This window comes from Fusarium vanettenii (genome assembly GCF_000151355.1).
Source record: "Fusarium vanettenii 77-13-4 chromosome 1 genomic scaffold NECHAsca_1_chr1_3_0, whole genome shotgun sequence".
In the NCBI taxonomy this organism is placed as follows: domain Eukaryota; kingdom Fungi; phylum Ascomycota; class Sordariomycetes; order Hypocreales; family Nectriaceae; genus Fusarium; species Fusarium vanettenii.
This window is the reverse complement of record NW_003315881.1, coordinates 517,843-535,054: the sequence shown is the minus strand read 5'-3', so window position 1 is coordinate 535,054 and position 17,212 is coordinate 517,843. Positions and strand designations below refer to the sequence as shown.

General features: G+C 54.4%; 4 protein-coding genes across 4 annotated transcripts; 2 read left to right on the top strand and 2 right to left on the bottom strand.

Moving 5' to 3' along the window:
* Positions 1–160: 160 nt before the first annotated feature.
* Positions 161–1,926, top strand: NECHADRAFT_105807 (uncharacterized protein; the record flags this gene model as incomplete). The annotated part of the gene is made up of 3 exons (XM_003054078.1): positions 161–173; positions 246–695; positions 752–1,926. 3 exons carry the CDS (start codon positions 161–163, stop codon positions 1,924–1,926), a joined length of 1,638 nt encoding a protein of 545 aa, XP_003054124.1.
* An 887-nt stretch (positions 1,927–2,813) lies between these two features.
* Positions 2,814–7,853, bottom strand: NECHADRAFT_30776 (uncharacterized protein; the record flags this gene model as incomplete). Its single annotated transcript, XM_003053370.1, has 1 exon — positions 2,814–7,853. The coding sequence occupies one exon, from the start codon at positions 7,851–7,853 to the stop codon at positions 2,814–2,816; it is 5,040 nt and encodes a 1,679-aa protein (XP_003053416.1).
* A 5,297-nt stretch (positions 7,854–13,150) lies between these two features.
* Positions 13,151–15,078, top strand: NECHADRAFT_74531 (glycoside hydrolase family 13; the record flags this gene model as incomplete). The annotated part of the gene is made up of 5 exons (XM_003054077.1): positions 13,151–13,351; positions 13,405–13,672; positions 13,726–14,128; positions 14,184–14,522; positions 14,574–15,078. 5 exons carry the CDS (start codon positions 13,151–13,153, stop codon positions 15,076–15,078), a joined length of 1,716 nt encoding a protein of 571 aa, XP_003054123.1.
* A 223-nt stretch (positions 15,079–15,301) lies between these two features.
* On the bottom strand, positions 15,302–16,432 carry NECHADRAFT_74530 (uncharacterized protein; the record flags this gene model as incomplete). The annotated part of the gene is made up of 1 exon (XM_003053369.1): positions 15,302–16,432. The coding sequence occupies one exon, from the start codon at positions 16,430–16,432 to the stop codon at positions 15,302–15,304; it is 1,131 nt and encodes a 376-aa protein (XP_003053415.1).
* Between the last annotated feature and the right edge of the window lie 780 nt (positions 16,433–17,212).

Genomic DNA, 17,212 nt, shown 5'->3' with positions numbered 1-17,212 from the left:
CTTGATCTATTCTAATGCTATTGTTGATGTGATATTGAACTAGAGCGCCTAAACAGGCACTTCCTGCTGTCTCTCCATCTGTTTCAAGTCGTTCCTTTCACGCTCGACAGACGTATCAACATTAGCCTTCACATAAGCCTTCACATAAAACCACCTTAAGATGAGGGCCCTTGGTTAGTATTGCATCCATTTCTTCCATACAATCTCCCCCTTCTTCTTCCTAGTGCACTCACCGACTCTTCTAGATATCTCTCTCACTGGTCTCCTCATCTTGGCCCCCTTGGTCCACCTCCTCACCTCTCCCTATACCAAGGTCGAGGAGTCGTTCAACCTGCAGGCAGTTCACGATATTCTCATCTACGGGACCCCAACTCAGGATGTTCACCAGCGTCTCTTGGACTCTTATGATCACTTCACCTTCCCCGGCGCCGTGCCTCGCACCTTCCTTGGTGCTGTGCTCCTCGCCGGCCTAGGCCAGCCCATCATCGCCCTCGTCGGCTTCCAGCATGCCCAGCTCGTTGTCCGCAGTATCCTCGCCGCAGCCAACGTCGCCGCCCTGTTGACTTTCAAGAATGCTCTCAGGAGAGCCTATGGACCTGGCGTGGCGGGGTGGTGGGCTCTCTTTATTGCCAGCCAGTTCCACATCAACTATTACCTCTCGCGGACTTTGCCAAACATGTATGCTTTTGGCCTAAGTAAGTCACCCCCTCTCAGTGATAGCTTTAGCTTCGGTTTGACTTACATGAATCAGCAACTCTTGCTTCGTCATTCCTTCTACCCCAGGCAAACCCGCAGATGGCTTCCATCCGCCAGAAGCAGGCCATTGCCCTCCTCGTCATCTCGGCCGCCATCTTCCGCTCCGAAGTTGCCATTCTCCTCATCACTACTGCCCTCTATCTCCTTGTCACCCATCGCATCTCATTACGCACCCTCATCGTTGTCTTCTTGGGCTCCTTCACCGCTGCACTTGTTGTTTCGGTACCCCTGGACTCTTACTTCTGGCAGAAGCCCCTCTGGCCCGAGCTATGGGGTTTCTACTTCAACGCCATTCTTGGATCTTCTTCAGAGTGGGGGGTTTCCCCCTGGTACTACTACTTCAGCTCGGCGCTGCCAAAGCTTCTGCTTAATCCTATGGTACCGCTGCTCGTGGTTTTGGCTCTTGTTCAGCCAGGTACCTCACGTGCTGCTCGAGACTTGTTGATCCCCAACCTACTCTTCGTTGCCATCTACTCTCTCCAGCCACACAAGGAGGCCCGTTTCATCTTCTACGTTGTTCCGTCTCTGACCGCTACTGCCGCACTTGGCGCCAATTTCATTGCCGTGCGTGCTGTCAAGTCCGCCTTTAACCAAGCGATACTCCTGGTTCTTGGCCTCTCCACCGTGGCTAGTTTCGGCGCCAGTCTTGTCATGCTCCTCTTCTCCTCGCTCAACTATCCCGGCGGCGACGCCTTGAAAGAGGTCTACGCCGTATCTCGCGACGATCCTTCCCCCATCGTCGATGTTCACGCTGACGTGCTGACCTGCATGACAGGGCTCACGCTCTTCGGGCAGAACCCCTCGGGCTACCCCATCGCGTATCCCATCAGCCCAGAACCTGAGGCGACTTCATCTGTGCTGCTGTTTGACAAGACGGAAAAGGGAGACCAGCTCCTTTGGCAATCCTTCTGGGAGCGCTTCGACTACGTTTTGGCCGAAGACCGAGACAAGGTGCTAGGTGAGTGGCAAGTTCTGGGAGTGATAATGGGCTATGATGGCATTGAGATCCTCAAGCCGGGGAGTTCAGCTACTGGAGAAGAGGAAGAAAGGGTCTTGGGCCAAGGTGCTCGTATCGCCGCCATCAGGGACTTTGTCAGAAAGTACACAGGTGGGTGGTGGATCGGACCCCGAATGTCGCCGCGGATCCGAATCTTGAACCAGGGCAAATAGATGCATCACATCATGAAGCTACAGTTATGGAATGGAGACTTGTAAGATATACTACACATCAATGCAAAGCTTTTTTGATACTTGCTATCGTTTCAGATAAAACCAAGGCATACGGCGCGGTTCGTAAAACTCCAAATGAGGCAATGCCTACAGTATAAATCTCACCAACAACCAGAACCAGACCTTGACCCAGACCCAGGTAGGTAGGCAACTCGACAGTTACAAAAAGGGGAGCCATGGCTTTCCCATCCACCAACGCCGTGCACTTCTTCTCCCTCGAATGCCTTTTCCATCCCAAAAACCCCATGAGTTTCTCCCAACACGCATCTGGACCCGAAAGAGCAACCCCCCCCAGAATAGGGGGGCCATGATTCCCATACACAAGCTCGCAACCCAGAAAACAAAAAACACTGCCCATCCATGCCAGGACCCCTTCTCGCCTTTCCCAACTTGAAGCTCCACCTCCCTCTCCTGAGCTCCCTTCCCGGCAAGTGACCTCCCGAGTAAACTATACAGTTGAAGCCTCCCAAGCTCGAAATGCCCATGTCGCGTCCAAGGTGATTATAGCATATATACAAGCGCGAGAAACGTCGCCACGTTGAGTCGGCCGCGAGGACTTACGACTCTTGCTCCGTGTCGCTGCCCTCATCCGTATCGTAGTCATCTTCGTCATCGTCGCTGCTTCCGGGGCTGGGCAGCTTGCCGTATCGCTTCTTGTACCGCTCCAGCTCCTTACGTTGAGCCGTCAGTTCGTCTAGGATATCAGACATGGGCCCTCGGAGCTCGTCGAGCTCCTTGATGACGCCACCGCCAATAGCAAGGTGGCGCATTGCCAATGTTGAGATACACGTCTATCGAGTGTCAGTTGGGCCGTGATGTATGTAGCTTCAGTTCCGACTCACCTCTATCCTGCTCACTTGATGTTCCATAAAGTTGATCAAGAATCGATCCGTCACCTCTCCTCCACGCTGTTTGATCCTTTCGAGCAACTCTGTCTCGGGAGATTGAAGGCCCCCAGGTGCTTCGTCTCGCGGCAGTTCCAACGAGCTGCAGAGCATCTCCAAGCGCAAGCTCACGCGCCATAGAGTCCAGATCATATCTGGGTCGAAGGTGAGCTCGGCTCCTGGAGCGAGGATCGCTGGTTTGTCGCCGCCGCCACCTCCCTCCCGTCTCTCGTGCTGCTGGTGGAACTCGATACGTCCAGCCAGCGCGTGGGGGTAGAGCGAGTAGACAACTTCGGGATTTTCCAGACCCTTCAGCTTCTTCTCGCCCAGCTCCTTAACTTCGAAGCCTTGAGAAGTGAGATGTTTCAGGTCCCTCCTGATGGCGGAGGCATACGTTTCGTCCTCAAACGAATCTTCAGCCTCAAGGGCGTTGCTCCGGTCTGTATCCTGGAAGTTCTCGAGACATCGCTGTATCTCCGAGATGAAATCAGTCGACACAGTGATCTGTCCTCCATCCGCGACAGCCGAGATTCGGGATGCTTTGTTGACCATGGGTCCGAAGTAGTCCATACGTCGGGTGACTGGGTCTGTTTCGCTCACGCAGTCTCCAAAATGGATACCCATTCGCACTGACAAACCCTTGAAGATGAGGCTGTTGTCTTTGTCATACGCCGGCTGGCAGGACACCGAGTTCAAGACTTCGGATGGCCAGGGCACATCGAGGAGCCCCGTCTGGACTGAAAATGTCCATAGCAAAGCAGATGTAGCTGTCGGGAACGACACCATGAAAGCATCACCTTCAGTCTTGACCTCGTATCCACCAATCTTTCTCAACTGTCGACGCATAAACTCGTTGTGGAGCTTGATGGCCGATCTCATGGCGCTAGGATACATCTCCCATAGAGTTGTCGAGTTCTTGATATCCGTAAAGACGATAGACACGTTGCCTGTGGGCGCCGGGATCTCGGCCTCGAGTCGGTTGAGCTGGGAGTCGAGAACATCTCCCTTGCCTCTACGGCCCCTTCTCGTCGAGAGAACTTGAGCCCCGTCGGGGATACCAGATGGATAAAGGGACATGCTGGTAGTTCCGCGATGATTCCTGGACCGCTCCATCCGCCGCTTGAGGTCAGCGACGCTAATCATCATGACCATGATTTTACCAGAGGCGCCATATGCAATGGCGAGGTCGCGGAGCTTCTGGGCCGCTCTCATGAGGTCACCACGCTCTGCTCTGGCAATGTCAGTGACCAGGCCAGGAGACAAGTACTCCCACAGCTCCCTGGTTGCTATCAGGATGATATCGTCCGTCTCCTTGAGAGTCATGTTGCTGACATACGGTGCCGCCTGCACGGCCGGCATCAGATCAACATAACCAAAGGCGCGTGACACCTGGAGAAGGTCGTTCAGCCTGCCATTGCGAGAAACCCACCCACCAGCTTCACGAATGCGGGATCGTTCGCTGGGCTCAGCAGGGTCATGCTTGCGAGTCAGCATCTTGTGGGTGCCATCAGTCTGGATCACCATGGCCTGGGCATCGCCCACGTTCGCAACGTATAGTTCTGTGCTCTGGAGATAGATGACGGTGGCAACACCACCCGAGTTGAGATCCTCCTTGGTCAGAATCACGGGCTGGCCAGAGCCCCTATGCACTTTGAGCGGCCGTTCTTCCGAGTGCTGAATAGCAATCGTGACCAGGTCCTTGTTGAGCGCGAGGAATGCACGCCGAAGAGCGTCAATCGGCGTCTCCTTGGTCTGTGACTTCAGTGACTTCAGCTCCAAGGCAAAAATGTGACCGAAATTCTCGTGGAGATACTTGGCAATCTTGGATCCTCCACTGGAGAGAGCCTGTCCGTCAAACAAACCCAGGAGCATCTCAGTCTCGGAAGCATTGAATCTGGGTACCACCAAGTCGACAGTGGACAGATGCTCATGTTTTCCCAGGGTATCGGCCATACCGTAAGGGAGGTGACCGGCCAGGGATCCTGAGGTGCGTACACGTCTGTCCTCACTCTGATCGGGGATGCTTGGTTGAGTAAGTGTAACATCCATAAGACCCAGGATGCGCAGGTTAAGCAGACGGCTGAAGTCTGTGTACTCCTCACGATCAACAACCCCGGGTCCACTAGGGCCGTATGTTGACTGCTTGATCTCCAGGCGCTTGTTGCCTGACAGGTTCAGGTACCGCAGGTTGGGGTTGAGGTTCCAGTTCCAGTCGTACGGCACGTTGGAAATGTTGTATTTCAAAAAGTTGTTGCCGCAATCAAGCACGGCAAGGTTCTTAGCCCGAGAAATGTCGGCAGGCAGGTTGGTGAACTTGTTGCCGTTGATGTACAGCGCCTGGAGCAGACTGGACTCCTCCAAGTCATCTGCCGGCAATGTTGTGAGTCCATTGCCAGACAGATAGAGCTCGATAAGCTGCGGCCACCTCTTCATTGACCTCTGTGGCATGTCGCTGATTTCATCATTGTATGAGAGGTTGAGCACCTTGAGCTCCGGGAGCAGGCTGATCTGCTCGAAAACATCATCGTCAAGACGGTTGTCGGCCAGGTAGAGATTTCGAAGAGATCCGGCAAAAGTGTTAGTAAACCTAGATGAGGAATCCTTTCTGGGGTTCGCAGTGGACATGGCCACTGACGGTGCAGTCGCTCTCGACACCACCGACGTCTTCCTGCCACCCTTCCCATAGACAGACACTACAGAACTCTTGCGGTCACCAGCCAGGGGAGACGGGCCGACACTGAGAAGTGTGCTCGAGTTTTGACTTGGCCTTCTCTCATCAGAGAGCTCCTCTGAGCTCGGCGTGGCCGACAGCGTCCCGAGAGGTGCGGCTCTCCCATTAACAGGGGGTTTCTCCGGCTGAGTTTCCTCGCCAGGCATCCGCGGCGCCCGGGAGGCCGGCGCGGGAAAGTGTTCGAGGACGTTTGAGGAGGCGTTGAAAGTCTCGAGCCTATTTGCCCACCAGAGCTCCATGGGGAGTTTAGAGATGTTGTTTCCTCGCACATTGAGCACTTTTAGCTCATTCAAACAACCGATCTGGGCCGGCAGTTCTCCCACCGAGTTGTTGGCAATGCTGAAATGCTCAAGTCTGCTAAGAGTGCCGATCTCTTGGGGTAAGGAGACGAAGTAATTTTTATCCAGGATCAAATGCTCAAGATTGATCATGTTTGCAAAGGAGGAATCAATACTGGCCAACTGCGCATTCGAGAGGTTCAGTATCTTGAGCGTTGGGACTGGTGCCGTGATCTCGAACTTGTTCAGAGGGTTCGAGTTCAGCTTCAGCTGGCGAATCGACTCAAACTGTCCCACGAAAGACGAGACGCAGTTGTGGTCGGCGGATAAGATCTCCAATTTCGGGAGTTCGGAGATGGTGTCGATGCTCGTTATGCCATTGTACTTGATGTCAAGCTCGCGCAAACTCGACAGGTTTCGGAACGAAACGGGCACGGCGTGTGTCAGTCTATTGTTGGTTATCAGCAGTTTCTCCAAGTTTTTCAGGCCGCTGATCTCGGGGGGGATCGTTGCAATGCCGTTGAAACTTAGGTCGAGGTCAACAAGGCTCGGGAGCTGGCACAGGAATAGGGGGAATTTGTCGAGGAAATTAGATGAAATGTTGAGAGAGCGAAGTGACATGTATGCTCCAAAGTAAGATGGTATGTGCTTGAGTCGGTTATTGGCGAGGTTCATCTTGAGTATCCCCGTCAAAATATGGAGTTCGGCATGTTCCAACTGCTCCAGACGATTATTGGCAACATCCAAGAAAGTGAGTTTGTTGGCCCGGCTCAAACTTGGCGGTAGCTTCCTCGCTTCGTTGTTGTTGAATTTGATGTCTCGAAGATGCTTGCAAGACTGGATAAAGTCTCGGGGAACATCAAGCGACAAGTTGCGCGAAAGGTTCAGCGAGATGATCTCCCCTGCCTTGGAGTATAACGATATAGGGATAGTGATGAGGTTGCGGCCAGAAAGGTCAACATAGTTGAGCTTCTGTGCTCGAGCTAGACCCATGTCAGTGGTCTTGGCGTGGAAGTCGCTCTCTCGTGCCGACAAGAACATGAAGCGGCAGAGGTAGCTGTTGTCCTCTCGACCAAGATCCTCAATCCTGTCCTTGTCCTCGTAACCAACTTGTTGCAGCAGACGCTTCTGCATCAGCAACGGCCTCTCAGGGGGCGTCAGCACCCGAATGAGATCATGCTTTTTCAAGATGATGTGGTAATTCTCCAAGCCATCAACCACATATGTCTTCTTGATGACCTGCGAGATGACGTCCGTGACGCTCGAGTCCAGAGACATGGAATGTGTTGAGAATGTCCCGTCTGAGCGAAAGATTCGGATGCAGTACGGCGCCGTCTTCTCCTCTGGCCGAGGGGGGCTTCCAATCTCGTCGAGATCAGGCCCGTGATATGAGTTGTCTTCGGTATTACGCCGCACCGCCCAACTGTCCGGGGCGTCCCATCGACCCTTGGGAGCTATCGATACCACCGAGTCGGTGCGATCTGCTTCGACATTGTTCACAAAGCTGATGTCCATGGGTGTGAGAGGCGGAGGCTTCGTCAAGATCCCCTCCATGTCGTTCAGATTCGTGTCAAGGTGGTAAATTTTTTCGGGATCATTTCGATCTGTCGGGCCAATCGATTCGTCGACATAATCGTGTGGCCGGTGAGATCGCCCCTTCTTGGAGAATGGGAACTTGTTGTTAAAGGTCGCAGCGCCCCGCGTCCCAGGTCGCGAATCTGGAACATCGCTCTGGTCTCCAGGGCCAAATGTCCCTGAGAGTGGTAATACTGAAGGTGATAGCTCTGGCCGGTAGAGATCGGGTTTTGAGGATTTAGGTTGCAAGGACTTTGTAGATTGGGGTAGATCGCGGAGCCTGGCGGTATCTTCCTTGTCCTTATGATGTCGTCGAAACCGACCAAGCAATCCACGTTTACCGTGGTGGCCAGGTGAGGTCTGTCCGTCCAACTGGCTAGATTTCGAACCCCATGTCATTCCTCCGCTCCTAGTACTGGGTGTAGGGCTCTGCCCTCTTGACCTCGTCGAATACATGGCAACGCTGCTGCCTCCTCGATCGCGCTGAAGTTGTGTGCCAATGGCTGTGTCGTCCCTGCTCAGAGTTGGTCGCAAAGTCCGGGGATCATCGTTACTCTTGTGGTGTCGGTGGTGGCCGGGCATATGCACTATGGAATGACCGGACCTCGACGACGAGGATGTCTTTGGAGGGACCTGTGAGGATCCGTCGTTTACGTATCGATCTCGATCGGGGCCAGTTAGGATATCTCGTACGGGAGCTTCGCCATATCGCGCAATGTCCTATTCGAGCGAGGTTAACCAGTCAACTCTGGCTAGCAGGAACGCTATCGGGAAAGCATCGGGATCTAGAAATGATGCGAAACAGGTCAAGGGAGGGAGATTGGAGAGGAATGAATCGATCGCGGACCAGGCCAGTGGGGGATATGAGTAGCTAGGGTGATGAGACAGGGAGGCGCATGGCGGACGTACAGTGTTGTCCTGATACAAGAACGGCACCACCTCTGGTGCTGGAACGGGTGTTCTTGGTCTCGATGATGACGGGGAACCATCTCTAGTATGATCAGTGGCATTGGAATAGTTGCGATCTCTGTGTGTGGGGCGACTGTGGCTGTATGAGCGCGACCGCTGGTCCCTGCCTACGAGCGAAGTGGGTAGGCTGCTCTCGGAGCTATCGCGCCCGGGGAATTCCTCGCCAAAGAAGCCCTGCAACTTACGCAAACCGCCACGGGTCACGCTGGTCTTGGAGCCTTGGCTGCTCGCGGTGAGGATGCTGGCGGCGGATGGACGCCTGCCATCAAAGTATGAGGCATCCGGGGGATCGTGAGGCGCGGCGACCTGGCGGTGGTTGGGAGGATGGCCTGGGGAGAGCTGGGAGGCGAGGGACAGATTGTCGCTAGAGTCGTTATAAAAGCTGGTCGGCATGGTGGAGGATGGTGTGGAGGAACCGTTGTGGTTCGTCCACGGAGCAATGTGAGGGTTGGGGCTTGCGGTGGGCGGATTGTGCTGAATCTGAGGTATTCGGGTCTCGAGAACGGCAAGCTCGCGTCGGTAATTGGTGAGGTCGCTCATGCGACGGTCGTTGGATGCGACATTGGCGATGCCGCGGGAGGCGAACGAGGTGGCAGTCGGGGAGACCTGATGCTCATCCTTGAGTGAGGACCTGAGAGACGCAGGAAGCCGTTAGCTGGCAGACGGGAGGCGGCGGGAGCGGGAGGCGAGATGAAGGTCAGACGAGCGCCGACGAACAGGGAGAACGGGGGACGAGGAGGGATGAACACGGGCACGGGAGGCGGCATGGCGGGACGGACGACTCACCACTGGTTCATCAAAGAAGCATTGTCGTCGGCGCTGGAGCGAGCAGGGTGAGAGTGCCAGCGAGATGTGGTGGGGAGGGCCCAGGTTGAAGTGGAAGCTGAGGGAGCTCCTGGAACAGCGGGAGCGGCAGCAGCGGAAGACGGAGCTGGAGTTGGAGTGGCAGTGGTAGTATGGTCCGGATTGGGAGTAGGCGAGTGAGTGGGAATGGGAGTGGAGGTGGCAGAGGCGGGAGCAGTGGATGAGGCGGCAGTGGCAGAAGCAGTGGTGGTGGTGGACGACGACAGCGACGACGAGGGCTTCACGGTGACGGCGGAGTGGGTGCTGCCGTCGGTGCTTGTGCTAGAGCTCGTGATGGAGCTGATGCGATTGCCGGCCTCATTCCTGGTCATGGTCGCCGGGGCGTAGATGGCGTTGATGGCAGGGCCCTAGGCCATAAGGTCCGGATGAGGACAGCACGGGGCAGCTGAGAGCATACGCGGTGGAGAGAGGGCGAGGGCCAAGGTTGGTGGACTGGATGCTGGATGGGGATTGGGATGGGATGGGTTCGGGGTGCGAGTCGAGTCGGCAAGGGCTGGCGGGCGGGGGGTGTCCAGATACGGAGGCAAAGGTAAATGATGCTTGGTTATAGGGCTGCCAGAGCGGAAATGAGAAGCGATGCCTGTTCAAGTCATGTCTTGAAGAGTGGCCAGGCCAAATGGAACGGGGACCGAAAGAGGGAACAGATGATGGTATCTCGAGTTATGCGGTGATAGAGACGGGGAGGCTGAGCTGAGGTTCACGGAGGAGGTAGGTTGTGGTCCTGTAGGTTGATGTGAGGTGAAGTGCGGAGGAAAGCAAGCTCACTTCAAACAAACGGCGGGATTGCAGCAGCCCAGGCAAACGCAAATGCAGCCAGCGAGCGCCTGCTGCTGCTAGGTCCATGGCCCAACATGGAATTAAGCGTCGACGATGCTGGCTGCTTTGGTCTTGGGGGCGCTAGCTAGTTGCTGTACGGCGCTGTACTGTACTGGACGGTGCAGCAAACCCAGCACCTACCACCGCCGCCCGGGGGATGGCGACCGGGGTGTGGGAAGAGAAAAATGATGGACGGGCATGACGATGATGGTTGGTTGGTTGGTCGAGATGGGATGGGATGGGGATCCACGAGGGAGACCTGGAGGGGAGAGGAGCCCAGAGAGTGAGGGGACCGCCCGGGAGGGGGGGCTTGCTTGACTGGTGCCGACAGAGGTACCGCCAGGTGACACCTGAGCAGAGATTCAGGTGTACCTGAGCGACCGAGGAATGGTGCCCCGTCTCTGGAAGCGATATTGTTGATCTTGATCTAAGGGGAGATGCGATGCGCGATGCGGGTTGCAGAGCTTAATTGCTAACCACGCGGCAGCCAGGGGAAGGGTAACTTTCCTCTGACTCGGTGCCGGTCGCCAGGAACGAACCCCAAGCAGCCCAGACAGACGTCGCGGCGCAAAAAGATGCACCGCTGCGAGGTCACAACATGTCGGGGTCAAAGTCAAAAGCATCGAATACCTCGGCTCAGGTATCGCCAAGTAGCGACCTTGCAATCGGGCGACACAGGCGCGGCATGGCACGTACCACTAACTCTGGTACCTTGGGTAGAGCTCCATCTCCATGCCTTGGTCATTGCCGGCAGTAAATTCCACATGGAAGAGAGAGACAGGCAATATGAAGTCTTGGACTATCATATGTTGAGGTCTATCTCTATGGGTAGATAATTGTCATTCTGACTCTCCCAATCTCGCTCGAAGTAGACCGAACCTCCAAGCCCCAGTGTACGAATCCCCCATGTCCACGCCAGCCAGGTACGAGATCAGAGAGAGAAAAATCCAAATTCCATCAAAAAAGACGGCCCAGCTAGCCCATTTGCAGGCTGGCACTGGCAGCGGGCTCCATATCATCATGCACCAAGAGGGGACGGCCCATGCTCCGCCCGGGCTCAGGGTCTCTAGTTGGGAGCTATCGTTGCTTTTTCCGGATAGGTTGGATCCCCATGGGATTTTCAACTTGAGGATTTCTCTCCTTCTTCACTTCCTCTACAGGGGTGTCTTGTCCTCCAGCCTCTTCATTGAGAGGACTCTCACGTGTGTCACAACCTCTGTGCCCCGGTCGGTGACGCTGTAACGTTGAGTCCTCCGTGACAAGGGGGATCCTTTCATGTGGGTAGGTTGTCATGTTAGTCGGCGGCATACCTCCTACAGTATGAAGCTGGTATGGGAATGGATGGACCGCGATAAAGTAGAAATATGCCTGCCTGCCTTGGTGAGCCATTATATGCAACTGGACAAGCGCAAACCCTCCTCCATCCAATCCATCCACATCCACTCTGACCGGGTCCCTCTGATCCCGTTGCAGTCAGCCAGCCCTGTCTGTCTGTGGGCACATCTAAGCACCGAGCCCAGCCCTATCTCCGCCCATCTGTCGAGGGAGAAACACAATGGCGCGACTGTATCGTGTCGTTTGTGTGTGTTTCGTAAGGGCAAGGCCCATCCTTTGATGTGACTCTGGTGGGACCTGGCACCGTCTGTCTCTTGACCCTTCTCCAGTCGTCTCTTCTCTCGTCCTACTGCTCCTCCTCCGCCTTCATGTTCGTCCGGTGCAACAGCTGCATATCCGTTGGTCGTACGGAGACACACCACAAGGTACGGAGTAATATTCGCGTCATGTCCCTTGGGCGATCTGTGCGTCCTCTTCTGCTGGCCCCAGACGGTCAACGGCAGATGGAGGGCTGGCAATACGGATATTCCGTATGTACATGATTGCACGGATCCCAGTGCGGCGTGCAGTAAGATCCTGCATTCGCAACCGGCAGATGGGTTTTATTATTATTAGACGAGCCGTTCAACGGAACGTGGCAGCGGGGGAGGCAATAGACGGGAGATCTGAATCACCTGTCAAAGCTTGCGGGAGGGATACTTGGTTCCGTCGAAAGAGGGTTTCATGTTACCTTGCTCCATATGAAGGGAATAGATGCTGCAGCCCTACCAATTATATACAGCTGGTGGTGGTGGTGGTGTTGTCGACACCGCCACTACAATACCTCAACCACAACTACAGTACATAGTACTCCATCCTAGCCTGCTTCATACGTGGCTTGAGGCCGACTTTGAATCGCTGGCGCATCATCAGCTTCAGGTTGTCGTTTTTGAAACCCGAAACCACGAATAACAATAATCGTGCCAGTCTGCTATATCTGAAGCGCACTGTGTGTTGGCCTAGAGGGCCTCGCTCTACATGAGACCTTGGTGCATTCTGCCCGTCTAATATTACCACACAGCCTCCACGGTCAGCAACTGCAAGCATGCGATAAGTTGATCACGAGAGACGGCTCGGGACCTCGCATAGCTAAGCTCCAATGAATGATTTCAACTTGTCTCTTTTCTGCGAGCAGCTACCGAACAATTTACCCTAGAGGGGCAGGTCGACCCATCGATCTGCATATATTCCCCGGGAAATACTCCGTGACACCCTATTAATTACCACGCAAGATGCCGCCGCTATCCTCCCTCACTCTCTCTCTGTCGTTCCACTGCGAGATACCTGCTGCGAACTCCTCACTGAGCGGGCGAGACGCCGTGTGACGAAGCCACCTCCACTAAGGAAACACCACGATTCCACGGACCCCGCAAGGTTGATGTCACCTGCAGAGGAATGATAAAGGAGCGCCAATTGCAAGTTGAATACCACGTCCTAGAACCAAAATATCAAAGCCAGAAACAAATCTAGATACTGGAATACCAGCAGCGTGTTCGTTTCTGAGTCGTGAGTATCAAGCCCCTTATCAATGGCCCCAACGCAGTAGCTGACGTCTTAACAGGCATATTTGCACGTTGAACAGGTATTTGCATGTTGAGCAAGAATATTTGCAACAAGAGCATCCTCAAACCATCAGACTGAGAACTTGATAAATCAAGACCCCAGCAATCATCATGGGCAGCTCAAACCAGAACCCCCGTGCTTGGTGGAAAGAGAGCTCGGTATACCAGATCTACCCTGCATCCTTCCAAGACTCGACGGGCACCGGAGTGGGTGATCTCAAAGGCATCATTTCCCGTGTCGATTACCTCAAGAACCTGGGCGTCGACATAGTATGGCTTTCACCAATCTTCAAAAGCCCCCAGGTCGACATGGTGCGTTGCTGTCTTGACCCCTGGATACCAATGATGCTAACAACAAAAATAAGGGATATGATGTTAGCGACTACGAGTCTATCGATCCCCCATACGGAGACATCTCGGATGTCGATGTCCTCAAAGATAAGCTACACGAGCGAGGAATGAAGCTAGTCCTCGACCTAGTCGTGAACCATACCAGCGACCAGCACGAATGGTTCAAGGAGTCTCGCAAGTCCAAGGACAACCCGTACCGTGATTGGTATGTCTGGCGACCTGCAAAGTATGATGCAGATGGGAATAGACTACCCCCGAACAACTGGCAGGGCCATTTCCAAGGTGAGGCCACAATATGCTTCGAATCCGCACCCCAAGCTCACATTTGCTCAAAGGAGACACATGGGAGTATGACGAGACAACAGACGAGTACTACCTGCACCTCTTCTGCAAGGAGCAGCCAGACCTCAACTGGGAGAACCCAGCAGTCCGAAAAAAGGTTCACGAGGTCATGCGCTTCTGGCTCGACCGCGGAGCCGACGGCTTCCGCATGGACGTCATCAACTTTGTTAGCAAGGACCAGGCCTTCCCCGACTCGGACCAGACCGTCCTCCGCGGTCACGAGTTCTACGCCTGCGGCCCGAGATGTCACGAGTACCTCAAGGAGATTGGCGAGATTCTGCAAGAATACGATGCCTTTAGCGTCGGCGAGATGCCATGCGTTCATGACGAGCGCGAGTTGATCAAGGCTGTGCGTGCTGACCGTGGGGAGCTGAGTATGATTTTCCACTTTGAGCTGTAAGTCAACACCACTATTCTGTACTATCAACTAGAGGAGCTAAACATGATATAGGATGGATCTCGACCACGGTCCAGGGGGCAAGTTCACACCCAGAACCTGGAAACTGTCAGAACTCAAGGCCACCACCCACAAGTGGCAGAAGTTCATGTACGACAACCAGGGCTGGAACGCCCTGTATCTGGAGAACCACGACCAGCCTCGATCCGTCAGCCGCTTCGTCCACGATGACCCTCAGAATCGTGTCGCAAGCGCCAAGCTGATTGCAGTCTTCCTCGGCTTCCAGTCCGGCACGCCATTCCTCTACCAGGGCCAGGAGATTGGCATGACCAATGTGCCCAAGGACTGGCCCCTGGAGGAGTACAAGGACATTGACTGCCTCAGCCATTGGAAGTAAGTGGAGGAACATAGACAAGAGGCAATTGCTAGCTAACGCTCAGTCAGCACCCACAAGGGCGACGCTAATGCGGCAACTATTGACTCCTACAAGGTCGAGTACCAGCTCAAGTCTCGCGACAACGCCCGAACCCCTATGCAATGGGACGCAACGCCCAACGCGGGCTTCACAGCAGCCGACGTTACGCCCTGGATGCGCGTCAACGACAACTACCGTGAGATCAATGCCGCCTCGCAGACGTCGGACCCGGACTCGGTGTACCACTGCTGGCGCCGAGTGCTCGAGAAGCGCAAGGAGCACGTCGACATCTTCGTCTACGGAGACTTCCAGCTGGTCGACGAGGCGCACGAAAAGGTGTTTGCGTACTCCCGCAAGGCCGACAACGGCGATGCTGCGCTCGTCGTGTGTAACTTTGCGGCCGAGACGGTCTCGTGGACTTTGCCCGCCAAGGCCAGGGAGGTGTTGATCAGTCCTACCGGTAGGACCTTGGAGGGTCTGAATGGCGGAGAGATCCAGCTTGCTCCTTGCGAGGCCTTTGCAGTTCTGCTGTAATTAGAACCTAGAGGAAGCATCAAGAGTAGTCTTGATCTCAAACAACCACTAGATAGTTCAGAAAATGAGCTTGGTATTCATGGAATCGACCACCACGGCTATATCTAGTGACATTAGAACCTCTAAAGCAATCATCGCTGGTGCCCAAGTGCAAACCAGAGTCCAAACCTTGCGCGCCATGCTACACCTCGGTGACAGTTGTTCCCTTACATCCGAAATCGCGTCATACCTCTTCATGTATCATCTCACCCACAGCTTTGCTCTCCTCCATGATCTCCCTCGCCTCTACGGCAGACACGTCCATGTCCTCCATGATCAGTTGAACAGCAAGCTCGGCAACCAATACAGACTGAATGAAAGCCGCCGATCCACGTCCGGCAATGACATGGTCACTCACGGCCTTTTCCATCAACAGCTCGCTAAACTCCTCCACAAGGTAATCCTGCATGAGCTTACCACCCCGCGGACCGTAGTACCCGGGATTCAGGTTGCCTTCCTTCTTGAGTGATCTTCCTTGGCCGGTTTCAATCTTTTCTGCCAGAATGTTACGGAAGTGTGACTTTTTGCCGTCAATGACCCTCGATAGGTAAGCTCGGTGGTCGCCAAAGCGGCGTTCCAGCATTTCCCAGTCAACATGGGGGTAGCCTCGCTCGCGCCATGTATCCATGGCCGTCTCCTTCTTGTGTCTCTCACAGAATCTCTTCTGCATCTGCACATTCAGCAGCTTCTTTCCCTTGGAGTATTCCTTCAGGGCTATTGCTGACACCAAATCTTGACACCATGGACACTTCGTTAGACCGCTTTCAAGAGCCTCTTCCTCCTGCACTGGCTCATCCTTGGCAGATTCCGTGTCACTGGAATCCGTATCCAGGAGAGTTCTTGTGCTTCCATATCCAATGGTGTCATCAATATCGATTGGTACGACGAACGTTGCACGCTCGATCTTGGGTGATGCTTCTTTGGCCTTCTTTCGCGCTTTATTCTCAATTGGTTTCCTACTCCAGATAGATTTCCTTTGTTGTGAGGAGGAAGATCTCTGGCTGAGATCGTCGTTCTGCGAGAGCCTGAGCACCCCGCCCTTTGTTGGCGAGGGAGAAGGCTCGTCTCTGGGAATAGGTTTCATCTTGTTTTCTTGCTCAGGAGAATCGAATGAGTCCCCCGGTGCAATCTTTAGCTTGGCCTTGCTCGATTTCTTTGGGGTACCGAGGGTGTCATCTGGTAGCGCCTTGAACTTGGTCTTGCTCGACTTCTCCGGGCTGCTCCATAGTCCAGAGTCGTCTACATCGCGAATCGTGTTTTTAGAAGCCTTTGTCGAGCCTGATTTCGAGTCAGTGGCATTGTGAAATGTGGTCATCGAGCGCCCAAACCTTTCTTTGCTTGAGTGTCCTGTGATCTCTTTGACACTTGAGATCCCTGGGATGCTTGCGAGCCCCTGCTCTTCGAACTATACGTCGCCCTGGACTTTCTGGTCTTGGTAAAACCGCATTCGTCCTGGAGAAAGCTGGCTGAGCTCGAGGGGCTTGTCTTCGCTGGGGCCGACTCTTTACTGGTGGCTAGCTTTCTTCGCTTGGTGCTGGAGGATGATGCTTCATCGGTATCTTCGCCCACTGGGTGTTTTAGGTCTTGCCGACTAGAGGCCTGCCTACTCTCTTTCCGTGATGTACTGGTTCTTTTGGGAAATTGTGTACGCTTCAAATCACCCCGTGCTGGCTCATCTGACTCAGAATCTTCAGCAGGAGACTGGCGACTGGTGCTTTTCGACACCAGCTTTAGTGAAGCAGCCTCGGGAATGTCATCTTCGTTGTCGGAAGCTAAAGGCGGAGCGGAAACATCTTCGATGACAGGTTCAGGTTTGGACCGGATTCTGCCTGCGACTTGACGGAGAAGTGGCTCAGGTTGTTGGTATTTGCTCAAGCCAACCATCCTGACGCCGGTCTCTCCTGAGCCGCCTTCTTGAGAAGGGCGATGCTTGTGGTGGGAGAAAGCAATGAAAGCTACTTTGGCGTTGCTGCGGCGGATGTGACACTCCTGCCTCGAGGAATGAAGCTGTCGACGTGGGAGTTGATTCTGCGAAATGCACGAGAAGAAATGCGCAGTCTAAAGTCCTTGCAGGAGAGCAAAGATGATATGGGAA